Source organism: Dermacentor andersoni, chromosome 1 (genome assembly GCF_023375885.2).
Source record: "Dermacentor andersoni chromosome 1, qqDerAnde1_hic_scaffold, whole genome shotgun sequence".
Classification (NCBI taxonomy): domain Eukaryota; kingdom Metazoa; phylum Arthropoda; class Arachnida; order Ixodida; family Ixodidae; genus Dermacentor; species Dermacentor andersoni.
Window position 1 is genome coordinate 199,880,009 of NC_092814.1, and position 27,201 is coordinate 199,907,209.

At 44.5% G+C, this 27,201-nt stretch overlaps 1 protein-coding gene across 4 annotated transcripts in view; it reads right to left on the bottom strand.

The window, feature by feature from the left end:
• Positions 1-27,201, bottom strand: part of LOC126546883 (uncharacterized) — a 77,554-nt gene that overhangs the window by 25,994 nt on the left and 24,359 nt on the right. For all 4 annotated transcript variants that reach the window (XM_050194604.2, XM_050194600.3, XM_050194601.3 and 1 more), the window contains 5 exons: positions 25,420-25,515; positions 18,692-18,843; positions 7,610-7,708; positions 795-922; positions 34-182 (listed from right to left, as the gene is read on the bottom strand). In XM_050194604.2, coding sequence (XP_050050561.1) covers positions 34-182; positions 795-922; positions 7,610-7,708; positions 18,692-18,843; positions 25,420-25,515 — 624 coding nt within the window. The remainder of the gene's footprint in view (positions 1-33; positions 183-794; positions 923-7,609; positions 7,709-18,691; positions 18,844-25,419; positions 25,516-27,201) is intronic.

Sequence of the window (27,201 nt, forward strand, 5' to 3'; positions counted from 1 at the left end):
CCCTTCCCTTCAAGAAAACATTGAAGTAAATACCTCAATAAGCCAGGTACGAAGGCAGTCATGGTGCACCACAGAGACATCCCCCTTGCAGTTGCATGGGCGAATCATGGGTCCTGCATCAGTCCTTTCCGTATCATAGCAGATGAAGCATTCTGGTACTTTTTCCAGAGAGCTGAGGCTGTCTGCAAGACAACAAAGCACTACCTTTTTTAACACGTGCTTGCTTTTCACTGCCTTCTGAGCAAGTGAAGGCCATTGATAAGCAGTTAAACATTTGGCTAACTTTGAAAGATGGAGAAGGGAGAGAAGTCGCTGATTAAAGTTTTCTTCTGATTTGCTTTCACAAAGGTCAATGCCACGAGCTGCCTATGGTGTTTCTTCCCCCAGGGTCCTCACGCGTCTTACTTACTGGCAGCCGCATCATAACCAATATTTCGTCTTGCATGGCTGCACTTCAAGTGTTATGCGCATGTATTGTGTTCTGTGGGAGGGTCAATGGGAGTTGGAAAGCACTGCATTAAATCTGGTCTTGCCCAATAAGCAGTCACATTTTAAGTGGTCTGAGCTGCATAAGCCTTCAGCTCATCAAAAATCAAAATAAAATACTACTACAAACAATGGTTAACACCGCATGGGCTGCTTTGGCTAGTTTCACAGGCATATTGTAATGATAAAGTTCTTGAGATAAAGCAGTTTCCTGAATTACTTCACTTCGTAGAAACCAAAACTTTCATCACCACGATGGCTGAAACCACTAAGCATTACTATCAAGCAAGCTGAGCCCCTCCACTCACCTCCACTCTTGGCCAGCTCTTTAGGTACCGAGAACAAGGCCTCTGACTCAGTGCCTGTTGGGACCACCTTCTCAGGCTCTCGGCGCACGAGGAGTTTCTTCGGGTTCAGGATCCACAGCTGCTGCGGTCTGAATTAATATAAATAGTACTGGATTCAGCAAGGCACCAGACCAGAGAATTTCATGTGCTTGCTACTATGAAGCAGTCATGAAGTACAATACAGTAAAGGTTGGCTAATTCGAATTTTGCAGTGCCAGGCAGACTACACAAGTTATCAAACTGTCAAATTATAGTGCTGGCAAAGAAAACAAGTGTTAACTATATAAGCACACCTCTGTTTCATAAAAAAAGCTTAGAAACATAACAATAGCCTATTTTCATACTTTTAAATCTCACTTTCCCTCAAGACAGTTAGCGAAGATAATGGCAGTGCAGCCATTTCTGAAATCAGCGAATACAAGTGCTCTTTGCTTGTCTTGCGACACGGAAAATGTAGACATGGATCTTGTGATGAAACCATGCGCAAGAGACAAGCCCCAGCACGTGCAGCTACTACTTCATGTTCATTTGAGCCACAACCTGTGCCGCCATTAGTTAGGCAAATTTGCAACGCAAAAAAGTGCCCTTGCGAATTAGGAAGATGGTCTATTGTTTTTAACTCAAGCAAATGATACAATGCAAGTCAGGTGTCGGGACAACCCACACACTTCGAAATAATGAGTGGTCTCTCACCTTTGTATCCTCGTCTGCTCATGCTGCATGTATAGCCTATTGAAAAACGGAAAGGCCAGTTGGCCATTGATGCCAGTAGTCAGTTGAGGTGACCTTAACCTTTTTCCAATAGGCTGTACTTGCTATGTCTCACTAACTGGCCCAATGAAATGTGTTCGAAATAATGAGGGCCTCAAGGCCTGCTTTACAGTGAAAAAGCAGTGACAGCTTGTCACATGCATTAACAAGTGAACATGCTTTTCACAACTACAGTAAAATGCCGAGAGATAGCCCACCTAAAATTGAGAGAATATCCAGTGAAACTATGAGGTAGGCTAACTTTCAGTGTGATGCGATTTTCAGTTTTTTTCAGACAGGAGATTAGTCAGGGGTGGGTTATCTTTCAGGGGTCAGGCATCTCAGGATTTTACGGTACGCATATTGTTTCAGCACAACCAGGAGTGGCGCTAGTCAGAAGACGACGATTTTGACGTGTAGAGGTGGAATCGGTCTCGACAGCTATCTTGTTTACGCATTGTTGTCCCTCTTGTAAATATTGTAAATACATCTTTAGATGTGACTTCTGCAACGTACCGAATTGGTGAGAGGTGCAGGGTACCCACGAGAAACAACAACGGAGCTCTGCAGTGGTTGTCACCTCAGACTGGACAGCACGACGGACGAAATGGGACCCGACATGGCGCGGCTCGCATCAACGCTTACAACCCTGACGGTTGTGCTGGCTCAGCCACGAGTTTCAGGAGCGTTCTGCGGCACCGAGCACCTCCACGTGCAAGACTGGATCGCCCCGTATGAGTGTTAGGTGCCCACAAAAAATGGGATCCGATAATTATGTTGGCTAACTTGGTCTTCTACCTACAAGGCACGGCAAAGGTGTGGTATGACAACCACGAGGAAGAGCTTAACGACTAGGACATGTGCAAACAGAAGCTGAGGGACTTGTTTGGCCGTCCCGACAGGCGGAAGAGCACCGCTAAGAACTAGCGACCCGTGCAAAGACGTCCACAGAATCATACGTCTCTTACATCCAGGACGTGCTGGCTGTGTGCTGTAAGGCCGATAGCGATATAGCTGAGTAAGACAAGGTTGGGCATGTACTGAAGGGGATCGCTGACGATGCTTTCAACCTGCTCATGTGACAAAACTGTGAAACAGTACAAGACATCGTAAAAGAGTGTCAACGCTTTGAGAAGGCCAAGAGTGGCCACATTGCAATGCCGTTCGCACGTCTGCCAAACACAGCCGCGACATCCTCTTGTGACAGGCTAGGAGTGCAGCGACTATTATAATAGATGACCTGAAGTGGATAGTGCGACGAGAACTTGAAGCCACGGCTCCTGCAGTCCATTTTCCCCTCCCCCGTGAGCCGAACAACTTGCCTACAGCACCATTTGTGCAGGCAATAGTCCGCGAAGAACTCGCTAATCTTGGAGTTAATTTTGTATGTGCCGCTGCCACTTCACAACTGTCTTATGCTCCAGGTCCACCGACTGGTCCACGGAATCCTGCACGCTACCGAAATCCAGCCGAGTAGCGGACCGCAGACGATCGGCCAATCTGTTTGCCTGCCGGCGTAACGGTCACGTTGCTCCCCACTGTAACAACCGTACCGTCTCCATCCCTCTGCGACTGCCATTCACCAGTTATTATCATCTCAAACAGAGCGAGCGTCATTACCAGCCTCCATTGGCACTGCAACAGCCAAATGATGATGCTTGTGCTCCTTGGAACAGTCGCTCATCATCATTCTAACGCCACCAGCCCCGTTCGCCACCAGCTTGACGACCATCGTCCCTATCGCCGCAGGCTCGTCGCCCACCGTCTCCGATGCAGCCCCAATGCCCGTCTCCAAAAAACTAAGCGATGCAGCTCCCAGAGGTGACGCTGCATTGACGACTCGACCGCAAAACTTTCTGATCACTTTGCCGACCAAACAGAACTTGATGGACGTTTAAGTCGACAGCGTCAGTGTCCCAGCACTCATTGACACTGGCGCACACATATCCGTGATGAGTGCCCAAGTGAATGCCTACACCCCATCGATGTGCCCTCAGAACCATTCTTTCACGTCAGTCTCAATCTTCTCAGACCTTTTACGACGTCAAAATCTGGAAATAAGTGGGTCGTTGTCGCGACTGATTACGCTACCCGGTACACTATCACGCGAGCATCGCGCACAAGCTGTGCAACTGAGGCTGCAGATTTCCTTTTACATGATGTCATCCTCCATCACGGTGCACCTCGGCAGCTCCATACTGATCACGGCCGCACCTTCTTGTCCCAAGTAGTTAAAAGACTTACTTTGCTCCTGTTCTGCTGAGCACAAGCTTTCCACCGCCTACCATCCGCAGACAAACGGATTGACGGAGCAGCCCAATCACACGGTGACAGAAATGCTCTCTATGTATGTTTCTGAATACCACAGTGATTGGGACAGTGTGTTGCCCTTCGTGACCTTCGCCTATAATTCATCCTGTCACGAGACTGCTGGCTTTTCACCCTTTTGCCTTCTGTTTGGCTGCCACTCTTCTTTACCCTTTGACACAGTGCTTCCTCAATGAACACTCTCCCTGAATATGCTCAAGACATCTTCACCTGGGCTTACGTGGCACGCCAGATTGCCGGATCCCGACTCACTGAGTCTCGGGCCACGCAGAAGATCTGGTACAACAGCCGACATCAGGACGTTCGCTTTCCTCCGGTGGACACCATGTCGCCGGGTCGACTTGTCTGAAAAGCTGCTGCCACGCTACACAAGGGCCTACACAATATTGCCTAAGCTTGGCAATGTAAACTATGAGATAGCTCTGCAGGACTCGCTGTCCCTACGGACATTGTGCACGTGTCCCGGCTGAAGCCTTACTTTGCTGCAAGTTCATTTCCCTTATAGTTAACGCTGAGACAGCGCCTCTACAGGCAGGGGTAATGTTACGGCGCAACCACGAGTGGCGCCAGTCAGAAGACAACAATCTGATGTGTAGAGGTGGAATCGGTCTCGACAGCCATCTTGTTTATGCATCATTGTCTCTCTTGTAAATATTGTAAATACACCTTTATATCTGACTTCTGCAACCTAACAATATCTCCAAAAACTTAATTGCCAATGTGCTGACCAGCAATAAAATTGTCCAAATTGAATGTTAACAGGAAGGAAGTACTTGCATAAACAATGCTTTCTAGCCTTTTCATTGACCATTAGCTTAGAACATGATAAAGTTCGGATGCTGCGAACCACTTTTCGGGCCATGGTGGATGATACGAACAACCAAGCCACTTCATAATCCCCGGCAGAGCCGACGAAGAGGCGCCAGCACAGTTGTAGTGCCAGGCCCTAGCAGTTGTCAGGCGGGCACAGCGGCCACGCCGATGCGCTGGTCACATTATTGTAGCCAGGGCGACCTACGTCACTGTGTCTTGACTTCGCCCCAGCCCAAGTTTTTGCCGACAATACTAAAGTTGTAAATTTGGAGCAAAGTTATTTAGTAGCGAGAAGTTGCCAAAAGGACCAGATCAAACTATCCATGCATATATATGCTGGATTGGTTTAAAGGGGCTTTGAACTACCCCTTAATTTGGGTAAAATAACATAGTCTACCGGTAGCGTACGCTGCTGTGAACATCTCAGCAGAGTTTTGCTGTCGTACGCGGGGCGTGGAGCTCGCAAGTGGATCACGAAGTCACCTTTCTCTCAAATGCTCTTTTTTCAACAGAAGGCCCTGTTCTCACTCTCTTCTGGACGCTTTATTTCGTCATTGGACGGTTTATTTCGCCATTCCCTTAGACGGCTGCTATTGGCTGATAGCTAACATCAAGCTGCGGGTGGCTACATAGTGTAGATACCACTGCGGGGTGCCACCACGAGTCCACTGGATAAGTGCACTGCGGCTCACTGAGGACAACAGCATATGGCTTATGTTTAGGGCGTCGTAGGCACCAAAGGCGGAAGTCGTGGCGTCTACGTTAACATCCAAAATGACATTTGAACTGCGTGCCACGGTGACATTTAGAAGGCAGAGCACTGTGGGCATGCCCCACTGCGCCGTAGCCTTCGCAGTGCAAGGCACTGAAGATGGCACAGGAGCACAGAGGACGCCGTATTTGATTGCCAATAACTTCGCTTCTGCTGAACGCATTGAAATACATTTTGCGGCACAGTACCAGATCTACTCGCATAATAACCGCACTTTCTTGTAAAAAAAATTGCTGCAAATTCAGGGGTGCGATCATTATGCGGGTTAAATTTCATGTGAAAATAATTTTTTTTTTTCATCCCGCATTTGCTGCGGGATGACAACAGGTCAACAAACAGGTGCCTGCCACTGCAACAGTGCTGGACACCAAAGCAAAAATGGCGGCCAGCAGAGCAAGCCGAATGCGCCGAACAAGATTTTTTTTTTCTTTTCGTGGGTACATTACACGCATTGAAACATTGAAATAATATCATTAATATCGGCAAGTCTGTGGCAATAATGCAGCCATGTTCACTTTGAGGGGACAGAAACAGAGATGGGCATGCTTAGCTGCCAGTGACCTAGAAACCCATGGCGGGTATGCTGCGGAAATTATGGCATTTGTCTTCACTACTATCCTAATATCGCACGTATCCGCTAAATGTGGGCGAATATCTTCGCTGTGTTACATGCGTCAGCATACGAATATCGAATCAGTGTAAACGTGGCTACTATCGTTGCCGCTCGCGATTTGTTGCGTGCCCACGAGTGCAGACGAGAAGAATCAAAAGGTGCCTTTTTTGTTGTTGTTAACCACAACCATTATAAAGCCTACAAATAATAAAGCCAAGGCAAGTTTGGTTGTAGCTTTTTTGTTTTTTTTTTCATGGAAGTGTGGAAAGTGATGAAAGGAATAAAACGGGGCATATGCTTAAGAATGTTTGGTGCGTGCAGACGGCTTGGTATGTCTTGAAGAGGTGTTCGCGCAGCATTCGACAGCATTTGACAGATGGTAAGCGCGATCATCATTAGCTAGAGTTGGCACATGCCATGTCGCTGCGGCAAGTTCGGGGAGCGATCATTACACGGGAAAGAAAAAAAATCGAATTTTGACGACAAAATTCAGGGGTGCGATCATTACGCAAGTGCGATCATTATGCAAGTAAATATGGTATTGTTGAAATAGCCTATTTTCACTTCAAATGCCTTTCTCCACTTCGATAAAAAGTGGTTCAGGGCCCCTTTAACAGAAAACACTTTTCACAGCAGTTAGTCAGTTTATGTTTAAAGGGACACTAAAGGCAAATACTAAGTCGACGTGGACTGTTTGAATACCATTCCAGAAACCTCGCAACGCTTGTTTCTTGAGAAGAAGAGATTTAGTTTACGAGAAAATTGCATCTGAAAAGTGCAAATACCTTTTTCGATATTCAAATCTCCAGCAACCCAACCGGGGGAGTGGTGACGTTGCATACACCATCACCGCCCTGTGCTGCCGTCGGCGAGTAAAACGGCGCCCGACAGACAGCGACACCAAGCCATGACAGAGCGGCGGATTCGCTGCTGCAGCTTCTTTTCGATCAAATGGCGCAGACCATTCGGGCATCCGCGACATTGCATGGAAGTTGAATTCTCTGCTACTTGCAGTTTGTCCGAGTTTCGCGAGCCAGCAAAACCAGTGCAGCACTACGCGATAACTACTGAAACGCGAAAGTGTGGGCGGTGCGAAATGGAGCGAAAACGAAACCTTTCGAGCACCCGCGTTATTGTCGAGGGAAATTTCAATGAGTTCGTTTTTTTAAAAGTGAAACAGAACTAGACAAGTAGCATTTTATTTCGTCTTATAATAAAAGGATGTTTTGTGGAACGAGTGGTAGAGTACTAGTGACAGAATTTAACTGAGGAGTACTTTTGTCATCGGGCAAGTACTTGAATGTCCTGGGTGAGTCTCTAATGATGTCCTGCACTTACCTCAATTTCTCAATTATTAAGGCTCCATTCACGATAATATTGACACCTTAGAGATTCTCGAGCACTAATCTATCACTTTAGCTTGACTTAATATGTGCCTTTAGTGTCCCTTTAAGTAAAAGAAAGGAGAGAACAATAAGAACAGACAACATTTTTACTTACTGTACACAATTCCAGAGCACACAAGGAAACCAGAGTGCCAGGCCCATCTCAATGACACGGAACATTACATCATGGCAATTTCTGCCCAGCACAGCCACCCTGCATTGTGATACAGAGAAAGATAAATCAGGACCTGCAAGTGAATGTTGATTACAGCCAAATAACTGATGAAAACCACAACTGCGACAAATCCACCATCCATACCATAATACGCATTTCTACTAGCACCATCGGCTCCAAGATGCCACTGGTTTGAGGTAAAAAAAAAGTAGGCTACTTCCACTTCTACCAATAATGGGCATACTTCATAGTGGTGTTGCAGAAAACCAGGTACACCTGCATTTGTAACAGTAGCTTAAGATTCTAAAATGTACACTTGGGACAAGTCCAAGCTCAGAAACCGGCTATCCAGCAATTACAAGTCCCACTTCCATGTGATTACACATAACCGGTGTTTTGATCCATTACTTCCTGTTTACTTTTAAATCTGCGGTGACGATGCATATCTATAGCAAATTAAGCATTTTGATGTGTTGATGCATTTGTGATGATGAGGATGATATGTGGTGTTTAATGGCGCAAGGGCCAGGTGTGGCCAAAGAGCGCCATGACAAGTGGTGATGTTGACGATGTATTATGGAGATGTGACTTGGCTGTAAAGTGGCCTAAAAATATTTGCTGTAAAGTGCATAAAATCTGCGTGATATAAAATTATGGCGATGATTAATGACGAACACTATGAACAATAAAATCCATCGTAAAAGAATGACACAGAATAGAAAATATATGAGATAATAAAAAATACCTGGAGCACTGTTGCCTCACCAGAGCCCTTGAAACACAAGAGCCTAGAGGCACGTGCTATACAAAAGAACTATCACAGCGCTATCCTCTATAGAGAGGAGGCGCTACGAACGTGTGGGGCTAATAACATGCAATACAACATCTTTCAAAAAACCTAGGACGGCGTTGGTGTCAAAGAGTGGTTCTGGACCAAGTAACATAACGGGATGAAGGGGGATGTGGTGCCGGTATGCTAAGAGAAAATGTTTCTTTCTTTCGGATTCGGCTTCCCGACACTCCAGTAGGACGTGGAGGACGGTCAGCCTCTCCCCGCATCTACCACAGTTTGGAGGCTCGTTTCCCGTGAGTAAAAAGTTATGTGTGCCAAAAGTGTGTCCTATTCTTAGACGGCAGAATAGGACATCTGTCCTGCGGGATTTTGTTACAGGAGGCCAGAAACCTAATTGTGGCTTTATTACATGCAGTTTATTATTTATTTCTTCGTCCCACATGCGTTGCCAGTGGTTTCGTAGTTTCCTTCTTAAGAAAGGCTTCAGGTCTTTGACAGGGACCGAAGCAGTAGGACTAACTGCATGTAATGAAATTGATGTGGCCATCTGGTCCACTAGAACGTTACCTTCGATGCCCCTATGACCCGGCACCCAGCATATGATGACATGCTGGTTACATATATACGCTTTACATAAGACGGAATATAGTTCATTGATTACTGGATTTTTGTGCTTACAAAATGACATCAAAGACTTCACAACACTAAGGGAGTCCGTATATATAACTGATTTTTTGAGTTTTGATTTCCTTATATGCTTCACGGTCGATAATATTGCGTAGGCCTCAGCCGTGAAGATACTAGTTTCCGGATGCAGTAAATCGGATTCCGAGAAAGATGGACCGACGGCTGCATAGGACACCCCGTCGTGTGACTTCGATGCGTCTGTGTAGAACTCCGCACAGGAGTATTTGTGCTGGAGTTCCCGGAAATGCATTTGGATTGCAATCTCTGGAGCGTTTTTTGTAACTTCCATGAAAGATGTATCGCATTGTATCAACTGCCACTCCCAAGGAGGTAGCAGCTTGGCTGGATGCATTAGGCGAAGTTCGAGAAGTGGAACATGCATTTCATGACTAAGCTCCCTCACACGCAGCGAGAAAGGCTGTCTTACGGAAGGACGATTACGAAACAGTGTAGCATATGTCAAATCATTAATGGTAGTATAACACGGATGCTGAGGATTAGAGTGAACTTTCAGAAAATATGTTTGGCTGATGTATGTACTCTGGAGATGAAGTGACCACTCGTTCGATTCGGCGTATAAACTTTCAACAGGACTTGTCCTGAAAGCGCCCGTGGCTAAACGGATACCTAGATGGTGAATAGGGTCTAGCATTTTTAGCGCACTCGGGGCGGCAGAGTGATAAATCACGGCACCATAGTCTAGGCGTGAACGAATGAGGCTTTTATAGAGTTTCAATAAAGACATCCTGTCACTACCCCATGTACTCTGGGATAGGAGTTTCATTATGTTCATCGTTTTTAGACATTTTTCTTTAAGATGTTTAATGTGGGGGACGAAAGTGAGTCTGTAGTCAAGTATGACACCTAGAAATTTGTGTTCTTTGTTTACAGGTATTTGTTGTCCACCCAGTTCTAAGCAAGGGTCTGGGATCATTCCTCTTTTTCTTGTAAAAAGAACGCAAGTGCTTTTGTTAGGATTGATCTTAAATCCATTCCTGTCTGCCCACATTGAGACTTTGTTCAGGCCATGCTGTACCTGTCTCTCGCACACTGCGAGGTTACAGGATTTGAAAGCTATCTGAATGTCGTCCACGTAGACAGAGTAAAAGATGGCCTGAGGTAATGAAGCGCGAAGCGTGTTCATCTTCACGATGAAGAGCGTGCAGCTGAGCACACCTCCTTGGGGTACACCCGTTTCTTGCGTAAAAGGACGTGAAAGTGCATTGCCTACTTTTACCCGGAACGTACGATTTGACAGATAGCTTTCCATTATGTTAAGCATATTACCGTGGATGCCCATTTCTGACAGGTCTCTTAAGATTCCATAACGCCACGTTGTGTCATACGCCTTTTCCATATCGAGAAATATCGATAGGAAGAATTGTTTATGTATGAATGCCTCCCGAATATTTGCTTCAACACGTACGAGATGATCGGTCGTGGACCGCCCTTCTCGAAAGCCGCATTGATAAGGATCAAGCATTTTGCTCATTTCAAGGAAATGGATCAGTCGCCGATTAATCATTTTTTCAAATACCTTACAAAGGCAACTTGTGAGGGCTATCGGGCGGTAACTTGCCACTGAGGAAGGGTCTTTGCCTTGTTTCAAAACAGGGACCACAATAGCTTCCTTCCATGCGGTTGGAAGGTACCCTGCATCCCAGATGGTGTTGAAAAGTGTGAGTAGTGTAACTTGCGTGTCATCGGGTAAGTTTTTGAGCATTTCATACATGATTCTGTCAGATCCGGGTGCAGAGCTCTTGCATGAGCTCAAGGCAGCTTTCAACTCCGCAATACTGAATGGGCAGTTGTAGGACTCACTCTGTGGACATTTTCTTTTGAGTGGCTTACATTCTTCTATTTGCTTATATTTCAGGAAGGATTTCGAATAATGTTTTGAACTTGACACACTCTCAAAGTGCTCCCCAAGTGAGTCTGCCTGATGTTGCAGCGTATCACCCTGTGTGTTTACCAGAGGGAGTGAATATGTTTGTCTCCCTCTAATTCTATTTACGCGGTTCCAGACTTTCGCCTCATCTGTAAACGAGTTGATGTTCGATAAAAACTTTTGCCAGCTCTCTCTTCTGGCCTGTCGGCGGGTTCTCCTGCCTTGAGACTTAACTTTCTTAAAGTTAACAAGATTCTCTGCAGTGGGCGAAGCGCGTAGCAACCCCCACGCTTTGTTTTGATTCCTACGTGCGACTCTACATTCATCGTTCCACCACGGGACATGCCGTTTGCATGCCGAGCCACTTACTTCACGTATGCATTTAGATGCGGCATCTATAATAAAAGCTGTAAGGTAATCCACAGCAGCATCAATTTGTAACGAGGACATGTCATCCCATGATATGCTAGTTATGGTTCGGAATTTCTCCCAGTCGGCTGTGTCAACCTGCCACCTAGGAGCCTGTGGTAGATATTCGTTTTCTTTAAGTGTTGTTAATAGTATGGGGAAGTGGTCGCTTCCGTAAGGATTGTTCGCAACTTCCCACTCCAGTTCAGGCAGTATAGACGAGGAAACTATGCTGAGATCAATTGAAGAAAAGGTATTATTTGCAAGACAGTAATAAGTGGGTTTCTTCTTATTCAAAAGGCACGCACCAGAAGAAAAAAGGAACTGTTCAACAAGACGACCTCGCGCATCTATACGACAGTCACCCCACAGGGAGCTGTGCGCATTGAGATCGCCAAGAACAACATAAGGTTCTGGCAATTCATCTATAAATGACTGGAATTCATGTCTGTTTAACTTGTAGTGTGGGGGTACGTAAAGCGAGCTAATGGTGATGAGTTTGTTTAGGAGGACAGCTCGAACTGCCACTGCTTCAAGAGGCGTTTGGAGCTGTAAATGTTGACACGCAATGCTTTTGTGGATAACTATAGCTACACCTCCCGATGATGCGATAGCATCATCGCGATCTTTGCGAAAAGTTATATACTGTCGGAGAAAGTTTGTGTGTTTTGATTTTAGGTGTGTTTCCTGTAAACACAGCACTTTTGGATTGTGTTTGTGTATGAGCTCTTGTACGTCATCCAGGTTTCTAAGAAGACCTCTGACGTTCCATTGAATAATTTGTGTATCCATATTTAGGGTAAATTGGTGCTGTGTGTACGGAAACGGAAAGATGCCTTAGATTACAGAGCCCTTTCGAGGCCCTGTAATAGGTGTTTTGTTCTTTTTGAAGCGTTCGAGCGATTCTCGACGCTCCTTAGGCGTTTGGTGCGCCTTGGGGACAGGTGTAATGTCCATTGCCTCGTGTGAGGCGCCGGACAAGCGCTCTTGCGAGCGAGAGGTTTTCAGAGGGAGTCCCGCCTTGGAGGGCAAGACCCCTGCGCCCACCAGCCCGGAGGTCGATGGGGCTCCCAGAGGGATTTCGCTGCGCTGGCCGTTGCCAGCGCTGGAAGGGGCCTCGGAGGCTGGGGCAGCCTCGGCTGCGTCCACCTTCTGGGTCGATGGTCCCTCATTCTGGGTAGATGGAGCAGCGCTAGCTGCAACCGCCGCGGGGGCAGATGGCGCAACTGCCGACTCACTGCCTGTGGGTCGGACAGCCGCCGGAGGCCGTTGTGACGCTGCCCCCTTACGCGCCACATCGGCAAAGCTACTCTTAGACAGGTATGACACCCGCCTACGTGCCTCCTTGAAAGATATGTTTTCTTTTACCTTGATTGTGACTATTTCTTTTTCTTTCTTCCAGGACGGGCATGACCGCGAGTATGCGGCATGCTCGCCATCACAATTAACACAATGTGGAGTGTTCCGACACGTTTCAGAGGAATGTTCGTTGTCACTGCACTTGGCACAAGTCAGCCGGCCTCGACAGTTCTGTGAACTGTGGCCGAAACGTTGGCACTTAAAGCATCTGAGAGGATTGGGAATGTATGGCCGAACACGAAGTTTGATATAACCGGCCTCGATGGACTCGGGAAGGACACTTGAGCCGAAGGTGAGTATCAGGTGTTTCGTCTTTATCTCTTTTCCATCTCGCCTCATCTTAATTCGTTTAACATTGATAACATTCTGGTCACTGAAGCCCTCCAAGAGTTCAGCCTCAGTGAGCTCCATCAAGTCATCGTCAGAGACAACACCACGGGTGGTGTTCATCGTGCGGTGCGGGGTAATAATTATCTGGGTTTCCCCAAATGACACTAGTTTTGACAAGTTTTCATATTGTTTTTGGTCGCGGAGCTCCAAGAGGAGATCACCACTTGCCATCCTCGACGCCTTATAACCAAGACCAAAGACTTCAGTCAATGACTTGGAAACAAGGAAGGGTGAGATCGTTCGTACTTGTTTATCTGGGTTTGCAGAATGAATCACATGGAAACGTGGGAATGATTCTTTTTGGCGGCCAAAAAACTGGAAGACTTCATCGGTGCGCCCTCTTTTCTGAGGGCGATCAGGTAGTGGAGGGAAGGAAACAGCCATGTGTGGAAGTGTAGTTTTCGGCAGCAACGCTAGCCACCCACCATGGAGTCCAACAAGGGGACGCTGCAGGGCCTGAACAACAGGGCCTGCAAACGCCAGCTGTACGTTGCCGCTATAACCCAATATGATATAACCAAGGTTGGCTACTCACACAAGGTTAACCCTTGCTGCCAGAAAGGTCGGAAGTAATAAAGAAGTGAGAAGGAGACAGGAAAGGTGGAAAGTAAGGAAAAGACGAAGGTTGTAGGGAGAGAGAGACAGGAAAAGGCAACTACCGATTTCCCCCGGATGGGTCAGTCCGGGGGTGCCGTCTATGTGAAGCAGAGGCCAAAGAGGTGTGTTGCCTCCGCTGGGGGGCCTTAAAGGTCCAGACACCCAGCATCGGCTCAACCCCCAGGATCCCCCTTTTCCCAGACACGGCTAAGCCGCGCACGGCTACACGCGGGAGGGGCCAACCCTCGTGTGCTCGGGTCCGTGGTGTCGCAACCCGTTGATGCATTTGTGTACATCAACAAGTGTTTCAGTCTTTTCAGCATATGCTATCTGAAGCCACGTCAATCCAAGCCAGTAACATGGCGAGCCACTTGCGGGTGTTGCCATAAGCTAGGCCTTCATGCCCCGATATCGAGAACAAATCTGAAGCAGCCTGCAGAGACGATGCCCAAACTTTGCTAAAGAGGTGAGACAAAGGTTGGCGAAAGTCATTTACATCTAATGAAGGGTGCAAATGGATCAGAAATGCCCATTTGGCCTGACAAGGGAAGACTTTGTGTCAACGTGTCGAGCGATGATGTTGTTTATGTGGAACAGAAGTGGGAGACCTGGCCAGAAACCGCTGTGCTTAAGAGTGCTGAAAATTGGTAAATGTAACGAAGAAAAATTGAAGCCCCAAGTTTACAACTCGTAGATGTACAGGAATCAAATATCACAACTCTATAACTTAATCTACTAGGGTGTCTATAGTAGACAAATATAGCATTATTTTACAACCTGCACAAAAACATTACAATAGCGGTCTATTTCAAATTGACAGATGATGCATCAATTTTGGTCGCTTTGAATATCCTAATTAATGTAGTGAACAGTACCGTGAATTCTGTTTTCATTGTGGAGTTAGATCTGCAGTAAACATGATTAATCTTTTTATCCCCCACCCCCCTTTGTATTAGACCATTCTTGTAAAAAAAAAAAAAGGGGGGGGGGGGGGGGAAGGGTCCCAGATCAAAGTGTGTTTACAACTGGCAGTGAATTCTTTCCATTAATTTATTCAATTAAATTATCTACATTTCAACAAATTTTATTCAAATTATTTTAGCAGTAGTCTGATGGGAGCACTTCTGCGATTTACATGTACATGACAAGAGAACATCATCAGGATGTCTGATACAGAGGATTCAAGTGACCAACTGAAGACACCAAAATGAGTTTCAAATGATCATAACCCTGTTGCAGTTAGTATTACAAACTTAGGAAAGCTTGACACAGAAGCCCCATTAAACCATATATAATAATAACAACAAAAACTAAGTATTAAAGAACAACGAATAAATGATATGTCTACTTTCCAGCACATGAACATTTAATCAGGTTATGGACCAAACAGTATAGAAGAACAAGACTGCTGTTAAAAGATAACAGTCATGGTGGGCATGGTGCAATGAGGTCCATTTGCACTGTGCTCACTTTGATGGACACAACTACAAAGCCATGTCTCCGATATCAGCCTTGTACTTGCTTTTGTGATACCCCAAATTCTCGGTTCTCCATGTTACTTCACATCTCACTTTTCAGACAGCTGCTAACTTTGCACTCTGGCCCACACAGAACTTGCTAGTCTGCCTTACCTTCATTAAAACGAGAACAAGACCAACAGTCAACAAGTTCTAAAAGCAGGCAGTGTGATTGCACCGTTTATCGATCATCCACCCATGTCATACCTAACTAATGAGCTAAGATGCTAATGGCACCGCAAAGGCTATTCAATCTGAAATTATCCTGACCTACCGGAGTCAACAATATAAACTGAAAAATACTGAAAAGCCAGACTCATATGTAGTGTCATCCTACAACACATTTTTCAGCACTCCTTGTGAGCTGTAGTGGTGCAACAGGACCGGAAGGTGGAAAAGATCATTCTCATCCCCAAGAAAGGTATTTCTTCTTCCCCCAACAGTTACTGACCCATCTCACTCACACATGTATGATATAGACTAATGAAACCCATAATTTACTCATACGTAGCAAAATTTCTTCTTTATGTGAACTACTTCCACCAGAACCAACATGGTTTCCAAAAAGGCCTTTCTTCCAAAATTCAATTAGCCCTGTTTATTAATGACATCAGCTCCGTTCTGGATATTAATGTACCAGTAGGTGCACTATTTCTTGGCTTCGAGAAGGTGCTTGATAAGTCCCGCAGAAAAGGCTTTTGTTAAAACTATCGAGCTTTAATCTTCACCCACTCATTCTAAACTGGATCCAAAATTTCCTGACCAGCCGAAATAAATTTGTGCACGCAAGCAACTGCTCTTCTGTATCATCTCCCGTTGTATCAGGTGTTCCTCAAAGTAGAGTGCTTGGCCCTTTGCTTTTTCTAGTGTATATTAGAGGCTTGATTGCGCAACATTTGGACGACACACACAGAAGAGAAACACACACCACAGAGCATGTGGTGTGTGTTTCGCTTCTGTGTGTGTCGTCCAAATGTTGCGCAATCGAGCCTCTAATATGCTATACCAACACGCGCAGTCCTCAATTTTGGCAAGTTTCTAGTGTATATTAATTACCGGCCTACTAGCATTTTCTCAGACATCAGATTATTTGCCGACGACTGTGTTCCCTATCGGCCAATGAACAGCAGTAACAACATTCGAACACTCCAATGCAACCTTAATCACGAAGAGTGGTGAAGTAACTGGCTGATGCCACTGAGCACTAAAAAGACATTTTTCTTTTCACTGATGTCACCGAGCACTAAGAAGACATCTTTCTTTTCACTGCAGGCAAAACTATCCTACCATCAAAATATCTCGTTTCTAATTCCTCAATTTCATCTGGAACCTTGCATACATACCTAGGTATTCTCTTCTGATCTTGCTTGGTCACACCACATAACCAAGATAGCCAATGATGCTAACTGCGTCCTTGGCTACCTTCACCGCAATTTACACCTAGCTCCATTTTCTGTAAAATTATTAGCTCATAATACTCTACTCAGGCAAAAACTAGAATACACATGTGCCACGTGGGACCCTAATGAATTAAACATGAAAAAAACACTACAATATGTCCAAAGCCTTGCTACCAGGTTTACCCTCTCCAAGTAGTACTTGTACAATAGCAGCATCACGGAACTGAAGTCCCATATTAGTTTTCATAACCTTGCACTTCTGCAAGGTGGTTCGACTTTGTCGCTTTCGTAAATTTTATCAAGCATCCCCTTGTACACCTGCGATCACCCTAGTTCATCGCCACTCCAGCAGATTCAATCATGCTAAGTCGTACCCCCACCCCCATGCCCGGGCTGCAGCTCACTTATCTTTTTTTTTTTTGTGTGCACCTCGCATGACTGGAATGGTCTTCCTGCTAACACTGTGCACCATTCCAGCTCTATCCACTTCAAGGAAGACATTGTAGATCTGCTCTGTTGAAATGTTGTCCACCGCTCATGTAAAACCCTTAAAATCATTTACACACACCTAAGTTACCACAACTGTTGCCACAACTGTTGCCTGTTGAAAAATCAGCCAGTGACAGCACCATTACATGAGTAGATGAATAATACTAGGTTTGTCTCACATCAAGGGCAGCCAGAGTTAGCAGCAAAAGGGCAAGCCAGGTCACAGCACGTTATTAAAATTAATGCTTTATCTGATGTTGGTCATGATGATCTTCTCCTGAAGATCAGGGAAGGGGTAACATTGTAGTTGGTCTGCCATTCAGAGCAGACAGACCTGAAGCGAAGTTGCAAAAGACTAGGAGCAATTCTACACACTGATAGGCCAGTAAGTAAGGTGGTTTGCTGGGCGAGTTGGTGCACAGTGAAGGTGCGACAGTTCTAGAAAGGTGAAAAGACACAAGCACAAGTACGAGGACACAGGATGATAGGCTTGTGTCTGCCACAGCATATTAGTGGCTTCTGGTGGTGACTTTTGCCACATGAACATATCTGGTTGGGATAGATCAGCGGCAAATAGATTTTGGACTCTGAATGCTGAGCAGTCACCACTGGGCAAAATTTTTCATGTTTACCAATTGATCATTCCGTGAAGGTGGTAGTGGTTGTGGCCACTCCACATTTTTCAAATAGTGCTTATAATGTTTCTTGCTATCTCTGTAAACTTTTTATAACAAAGGTTTACATGACCTGTTAAACTTCCTCAACCTATAAAACGTCCTTTCAAGAATCCAGATCAGTGCATGTTCTCGCAGAAAGATATTTGGGAGCATTAAGGCAAATGAAGTGGTAATAAAAAATGTGCACCATGACGATTATTTTGTTAGTTTTTATTGAACGGTGTACTGCAAGTCACTACAAGAATGAAAAATGAATTGATAAATGCACGCTAAACTTCACCAACCTTACCTTTCAGCTCCTAAACTCAGCCTGAACGCTATCATTTCTTAAGAATTGGCACAACAAGGAAACACGAGACTGAAAAGAAGAGACAAAGAGCTCTTCGCGCCCTCTTTTCTGTCTCATGCTTTTTCCTGCAGCTGCCAATCTCCAATGCACCCATGCCAACTTACGCAGCTTTCTGTACCTCTGAACACTATCAATCTGAATTTATGCAGCTTTATACAGTAACATACACATGAGGCTTCTAGGATTACAGGAAGGATTCGAAACTATATAGTATTTCCTTGGCACGTAGCTGAGCTCATCATGCTGTATGCATTAGTCAGTGAATTTCATTCTCCATTAAAACGAACAAGCGCGCGTGTGCATGTGTGTGTGTGTGTGTGTGTGTTGCAGATTGTTGTAGGCCCCTTTTACCTAATTTCATCAAATAGCACAATATTTCACACAGGCAAGGAGCTTTTGTACGCAGCCATACCAGAGAGCTTTCAGTTAGCAAAATGCCGCTGTAATTAAAGTAGGAGTGCGCCTCACTTATCCTTCCAGAAGGAGCCCATGACATCAGAGAAGATGAACAACACCATCGTGAGCAGCAGAGTGGCAAATGCCACAAGTCCTAGTCGTGACTGGTGCACTTGCGACATGTTGGGAAGCGTTGGGGGCCCAGCCACAAAAGCGCCACGCACCTGCATTTTGAACACCAGAGCTTGAACCTAAGGCAAATAATTGCACCCTACTGAATATACTCCATTTCATACATAGCAGGCTACGCCACAAAGACTAGAGAGACTTCTCTCACTGCTTCCCATTTACGACCAAAAAAATGGTATGTATGTCACATATGAATGATATAGGTATGCATCATGTACTAATTCCTTGAAACATTAAGTTCCTACTTTCATGTCACAAAATTTACGCATTTAGTCCATGGAAGGCATCACAGATCTAAGCCTATTTACCACCTAGAAGCTCGCGACACATTTCTGCAACCAGTGGCCACAGTGTAGCGCTTGCACTCGAAACCAAAACATAGTATGTCACATACAAGAAGCCCAAAGCTGCACAAATACATAATTTGATGTATCCTTATGTCCACAAGTTGTAGGTGTAGTATATGAAGAACTTATTCTGGAGAAAGTGTTGCAGATCAAGAACAGCTGCACTGCAAACTACATAGAGTGAGACTTCTGTGACCTCATCACTTGCAAAGCCTTTGCAATGTTGCCTGCTAAGTATGAAATGAAGTACAGAGATAGAGTTCTCTCACAGGTGTTATATGAGCAATGTGTCATATGTTGAAAGCAGAAAAAAAATTTGCAAGCAAAGGCATGAAATTATGCCCGACTAGGGCATCTGTCAGGCTTTTTCTCATGAAGTTGTTTGAGAATGTACTCTACAAATAGTAAATCACAAAGATTTTCCACCTATGAAAACTCCATGAAAATGTTAAACACCAATAAAATAATCCAAACACATCAGTGAAAAAATAATAAAATCAATTTAGAAAAGGAAAACTACTCTTACTTTTAATGCACTTTAAACTGCAAGCAGCTGATAATGCTAGTAATGGTACTTGTTAATGCATGAACAAAGGATTAGCAGTGGTACCACTTACGAACCGAGATTTGGAGCAGTTTGGAGCACCCTAATACAGATTTGGGAGCACTTTGGAGCAAATAAATGCCAGCTGTTGGACACAACTAGGCTATTTCGAACACAAGTGTTGTTCCAGAAAGTATTTTCTTGCTGTAAAACAATGCTGCTCTGCCTCTAAAAACAAAACAAAAAAAGACAAAGAAAGGAAGCCCAAATTTGAACATCCCATCAATTTAAATGAAGACAATAAACTTATTCACACAGCGTGGTGCAATTAGTTTATTTCAAGATTACTGAAGCTGCTCAGACTTTGCCTTCTACATCTTATGAATTTTTTTTATTGACATCTACCAGCTTGCCATGTTTTCAACAAGGCTAGAGCTAGCACCAGTAAGAAACAGCTGGCGAGATTCAATGTCATCAATGCTCTTCCGAGCCAGGCCAGCCTTGATGTACCCTTGGTAATACTCGCGCATTGCTTGAGACACCAGGCACTTTTCAATGGTCTGCTTTTCCTTGTAAAGCTGAAGTCCCTGCTCAGCAACTGGCTGAATGACAACTGGCACCAATCGATTATTCAGACACCAACAATTCAGACAAGCTCTGACTACTTTGAGGCACCTTTACTGGCCCATAAATTTGATATGTTCCTGCTCGTGGGAAAAGCATCAGTTGCTTGGGACCCACCGCGGTGACTCTGCAGCTATGGTGTTGCGCGGCTAAGTGAGGTCGCAGGATCAAATCCCAGCCGCCGCGGCCGTATTTCGATTGGGACGAAATGCAAAAACGTTTGTGTCCCATACATTAAGGGCTCGTTAAAGATCCCCTGGGATCAAAATCAATCTGAAGTCCCCCACTACGGCATGCCTCATAGTCAAATTGTGGTTTTGCTATATAAAACCCCACAATTCAATTCAATCAGTTTTTGTGTAGCTTCATAACTCCATTTTCTACCACAGAGCACGCTTGATACTAAATTGTAGAGTATCGAATTGAAGAGGAATAAATTCTCTTTTTAACAGCATTAGTGCCAAGCAATGTTTTATTTTTTTTTTTAATTGAAAAATTGAAAAATATCCACGGAAATATTTTGTAGAAAAAAAGAAACGGTTATGTAAAAGCGTCATTGTTGTTTTGCACAGAAAGACTTAAAAAGGTCATGTGCAATATTTCTGTAAATATCACCTTTCTATGCAAAAAATTGCTCGAGATACAAAAAGAAAAAAAAAAACTACTAATAACTAGCCCTAGCGCGATGTTGAGCTTGACTACCACCCATCTTTTCATGCAAAACTCGACTCACTGTGCGGCCGCTGACAATTGATCCCAACAGAAGGATGTTAACACCTTGCAGATAAGAACTGTAAGCTTTACAACATGCAGGATATTATATCAGCGCACGGCAGCTTTGAAATGGTTCAGCGAATAAAGCGAAACTCCGTTGTGAAATCTGACGCACCGAAGTTGCCTTCTGTGTCAGTGGTGCTTTTTAAGTCCAAAAACCTGCGAGCAGATACATTAGAATCGGTAGAAATGTGCATGAGCGGCGTGCAGTGCAGACGCCATCTTGAAACATATGAGCACACGCATTGCGCCGACCATGCCCCTTATCCAGAGGCACTTGAAATATCCGCATGCGGCATAAAACAAAAAATGAAAAACGAAACTGATTAAATAGTTCCCAAATAACCCAATAAATAGCGCTAGTTGTCAGAGAGCGCTCGGAAAGTGACAAAATGCGAATTTGAAACAGTCGATAGCGGGCTATCGATGGGAATAGGCGCGAACAAGAAAGTGTTAATGCATACATATGACCGAAATTTTGGATGCCATAAGGCTCAACAATTCAGACTCCACCTGCATGACTGCATGCTAATTTGACCGCCGAGTTGAGCAGAAATAGCGATATTTTGGCTTTGATACGTCACTGGCATCACCGCAGCATGGTCGCCAGCCACATTGCTTACACCTCCTCGAAAACGAAACTAGCAAAGCCTAGTTAATCCAGCGCCAATCACAGCCAAACCATAGGACAAGTGAACCCCGCCAAGCCATTCGCGAGTCCCGCCTGTGTTGGTTCCGCGCGTCCAGCGTTTGTTCATTTACGTGTTAAATAGTGACCCGGTCCCATTGACTAAGTTGTTTAAGCGGAGCCGACTCCACCCTCAATGTCTGTGCTGACAAGGACAATAACTGCTGCTAAATAAACCCACCGTCGTTCAGCAATGATAGCGCGGTCGACTTCTGGGCCTCAATTTTGCAGCGATGCATTCTGCTCAATTCTATATACCACCCTTATTTATCATCCATCACTCACGGCCGGCTGATACCACTAATAATGCAGGCGGAGCACCGCTCTTACCACCGACTCAGTGCAAAACAGAGTTGCACCGGAAAAGGCATCGCTATAAAATTGTGGTCCTGTTAGGTTTCCAGGGGCCGAAGATTGATTGCATTCACTGATTGTACTTTCATCTACGTGTGGCGACAGCATGACAAAGATAGAGACGTTGACTGAGCGGATCGTAGGCAAGCGTACATGCACGCAGTAAGACGTGGACAAGCTTCAGCTTTATTTTTGGACAATCCCTTTTGGGCATACTTTCACTTTCGCAACATTTCGTGTGACCATACAGTACCATAGTAAACGAAAAGAGTGGACACTAGAGCTGTTTTGCAGCTGAGATCGAAATTCGCCGATTCCAGCAGGTGGCACTACGTGTTTCCCTATGAGGTGGCTGCGGCCATGGCCCAGTCAAACCCCTCGCCGGGCTCGTGGCGTTGTTACTTTGCGTTGCTACTTTGTAAAATGCGCCCGAGGTTTGTTGTTGGGTTCTTCTGCCAGCGTCTGACACTAATGCTTCGTCACCGTTTCATGGTAAGGCCGCAGAAAGTTCTTTTGCACATTGTTAAAGTCTTATTCTCTTCAAATTTCGTTGTGTCATTGTTAGCCACATGAATGGTGGTGGAGGGGGGCATGGCAGCCTTGAAGCCATAAACAGCTGCTGTCCATTTGTAACGTTGAATTTCATTTTGCATTCTTTATCATGCACAGCAATGAGTGGTGATGCCAGCGATAACAGCGATGCAGTAGCATCCAAGCTGCAAGGCACATTCTTTTCATTATCAGATTACTTGCAACACATCTTGTGTGTGTGGTTATGCATATATAAAATTTGTTGTCATCACGCCATTCTTTTCTGAGTATTCTCCATTACTTGCATTTCGGAGTTTCTTCCCGTTTTCATGTGGCTGCCACTTTTCTCACAATCTGCTGTAATAAACTGTTGTCTGTTATTTTCATGTTCTTGGCTGTCCCGCAAGCTGATTGATAATGAAGGAACATAACACACTGATTTATGAGACTCCTTTTGGTGGGAATTACTAGAAGTAAAATATAAGAAACAATAAAGTTCTACTTCCTCATTAACAGTTGGCATGATTCTTGCGTTAAGTTACAGCTTGAAACAGAGCAAGCGTGAATTTAAATAAAACTAACAAAATGGAGCAGCTTTGTGCGCTCGTCGTCGCAACATAAAAACAGCGGTGCAAGCACCTACATGAAATCACTCGACGATGCATGCAGTTATTGGTCACAAAAAAAATTTTAAAAATGAAAATGAACTTATGGCCACCAGGATTTGGCAGTATGCGGCGGCATCTTGGAGGCCGGTGCGTTTTGCTGATTCTGATAGGTGTGCTGAGAGCCAAGGTCAGCCACAGGGGCCTAGGGGAGTGTCCACTTTCTACGTTTACTATAATTACTCTAAGGCATGAGTGGCACTGGACACATCAACGGATGACGGCGTTCCAGGCACAGCGCCAAGAATCCTGTCGCTCGTAGACGCCAGAACGTATGACGCTAGTGATGCAAAATCCCGTGAAAGTGAACGTATCCTCGAAAGTAGTCATCTGATAATACAGCGCACTTTATTAGCCACTTGTGGAATAATGTAACTGGTTTTCTGGTGAACTTGAATATTTTGTACTCCCGATTATTCAGACTTCTAGGCGGTCACCGTCGAGCCTGAATTATCGGTTGGAGATATATAGATAAGTGAAGTTCGATTTATTAAGCCGCTTTAGTCATGCACGCTATGCACGTCTGCAGGCCACAGCAGCCACACCTGTATTGCACATGCATTGCACAGTCACTAATTTTGGCACACTTTGGCAAACATAGTTTTCAGGATGGCATAGCACATCTCGTTTGGCACAATTCAGCACAATTGGAGCAGGAATGAGAGCACTGGATTAGTGGATCCAAGCTTACATGGAATGCTGTGACAACAGCCTTTTATGTAAGCGAATCGCTGGGAGTTGTCAAGCAGCGATGTACAATCTTATTTCTCTGATAAACAGGTAAGCATGATTCGTCCTGCTTGTCTTTTGTACATGTTTTATGTTCCGAGGAGTTCACAAAAGCAGTGCACTGCCTAGGATGGTGAATTGCCAACTTGCAGTTGACAGCTGCATTTTCTGCCTTTTTCCTCATCAAGCCTTCTACATGAACATCCTAAGGCTGTGCTCTGCGGGAAATATATAGCATCTGCCCTTACAAGTTTTTTTTTTTTTACAAAATTTTTGAAGGCTGCACATGGTAGATACCCCAACTATACACCTTTGCTACATTACTTGAAGAAGCAGGCACTACTTGCACGGCTTGTTGCACAGAGCTCCCACTCATTAGTTTCAACAGTCACCGACAGTGCACGTGTGACAATGACATCAATTTTGTTTACTTCCACTGGTTTTCTTCACATTCCAAATTTTTTTATCATGATCCAAAATGAATCATAGAATCCTGAAATGCATGCCAATAAGTTCTCTTGAATGCCATCAGCATCCTACAGATTCTGAATTTCCTTTGCTCACAACAAGACTAATAATGGTTTTCACTGGAACCTTTCAAATGTAAACCGACAGTCAATCGACTAAATGACCATGTGGGCGCTACAAAGTGGGTAGCTTCATAGGTCACCGAGTCAAACATTTATCAAAGTCAATGGAATAGCACTAAACTATATTCAAATTCTGAAACATTTGAGTAGCGCCAGCACACAACCCCAACAACATAGCTTTCAGACCATGTGCGCAGTAAGCAACACATTAAAACAAAAAAGCAATAGTAACAAATTATCGTGTAGAAATTATTGTGTTCTTTTGAATTAAGTGGGTGCAGCATACTAGCCATAATAATGCTAAAGCAGCAAACAGCCCCCAATGTAGCTAAAATTTTCAAATCAAAACAAAGCCCATAAAGAAATATAGATAAAATAGTAATACCATGCTAAAGATTAAATATTAGCTCCATAAATGTTTATAATATTTTGCAGCGCTAAAAATCATGCAGCTCTCACAGGACCTTGTATAATAAAATTTCTTCACTCTGCAAGATAACGTCAAGGATGGGCTACAAATGCTCATTTACCTTAGCCAACCAAGATAAACAATTAAAAAGTTTATTTCATTTGTTATGCACAACTGTGAAAATTACTCCTTATTTAGAGGTCGCCAATCAGGACACTCGCACGATGCAACATCACCATGATTCGCTGTTTTTTCGAAAAATTTAGCGCAGCTTAAAAAGCGACAGCTGGCAGTTCTATTAATCAACAACACTGCAGCAGGAATTTGCACATACTAACAATCCAAAAGGCACACACCTTGAAGTAGACCTCCACTCCATAGATCAGGAAGAAAACCACCACAATGACCATGAGGACAGCAAAGGAGCCATTGAACACGCCCAAGAAAAGGCTCTGTGGAAATAGACAACCATAAGAAACATTCAATTTTTATGACTACTTAGTACTAGCTACGATTTGCTCATTTACTGCTCCCATACACCAGAACCTTGTTAATTTCCGTCTGTCAACCTGCAAGAAAATATTCAAACTAGGCAGATTTCTTAACGATAAAAAAGAAGAAAACTTGGAAACAAAGTGCAACACTGGGGGTTTGTGAAACTTTAAAAAATTCAATACAATTTGAATACTCTTTGCTATGCAATTGAAGAATTCACTATTCTAAGATATTGGATACAGTTAAACCTCGATATAATGAAGTAGGTAAAATCGGCACTTTGCTTCATTATATTGAAATTCCGTTGTATTGAAATTCAACCTTTTATGCAAATAAGTACAGTTGTGTATTTATTTTTCTTACACAGAAAGGGGTTGCAGAATTTTTCGAATTACCATGCAATAAAAATATGCAAATTTGAATGAGGAAACAATTGATGAATTGGAGTCAGCGACAAATGATAGTTTCATGCCACACCGAAAATATCTTCACATCGGGGGCACGAAATAAGCGAAGCCAAACACGCTTTCGCATGTGCTCCGCTCCTATGGCTGACAGCGTCGCCCGCACTGGGACGATGAACGTCGTCCCAGTGCGGGCGGCGCCTGTCAGCCATGGGAGCGGAGAGGACTTTCGGGACGCCTGTCAGCCATGCTTCGTCTGCCTCTCACTCTGAGTCACCAACTCGAGATTACGCAACTTCCAATACTAAACAACCAAGAAGATAGTTTACATGATGCCACGCCGTCTCGTCTCGGCACGCCCACTCTTTGCACATGCAACAGATTACCTCTAAAGCAGGGTGCGCGGCTGCGTATGCGCTCAGCTGCACTTACAGCCATGCGCAGCCACGGCAAAGACATATGCCAACTTCCCACTCCGCCCCTTACGTGGGCACTTGATCGCGTTACCGCGAGCTCGCTCCCCTCCCCCCTTTTCCCTTTGCTCGCACGGGAAGGCAGCACTCGTGAAGCCACCATCCTGTCTTTCCCTCGCACACTTTCACTCGCACCTAAAGCACACAGTACGCGGGGTACGATAGCATCTTATCCAGGGTGCCTATCTAGTTGGCATTTCCAAATTCCCCGAGTTTTCCAGGTTTTCCCTCAGTGCCTTTGCAAAATACCTTGAGTGACACACAATCTTGTTTTATGCCAAGACAGGCTGACAGCAGGTCGCCCGATGCTGTCACTCTCCAGTAAGCATGCTAAAAAATAAAAAACTACTCTATACAATTTTAATACTAAGGAGTAGTGTTTATGTTATTCAAAAAGAAAACAGAATGGAGGGGTTAGTAAAATGCACAGCAAATTAAATAACTTCTTAAAAAATGGTAAAGCCCATTGCAAATACAGTCGAACATTCTCAAATATGAAAAAGGAGATACATACAGAAGCAAATATTTTCGAATGTGAGCTATTTCTATCAAATGATAGCAAGCTCATTGGTATGGGGCGCAAACTTTCCCACAAGTGAGATTCTCTCTCAGCTGCTGGAAAGTCAACCTCAACTGTCTTGACATACTCTCAACCTGTGCAAAACGCCTCAGTACTAAGTTTCGCTGCTTTAAAAAGTTTACTTTGGTTTGGATGAGGGACATCTGCATCTTGGCGTCAGCCAACACCTTGTTTTTTAAGCTCAAG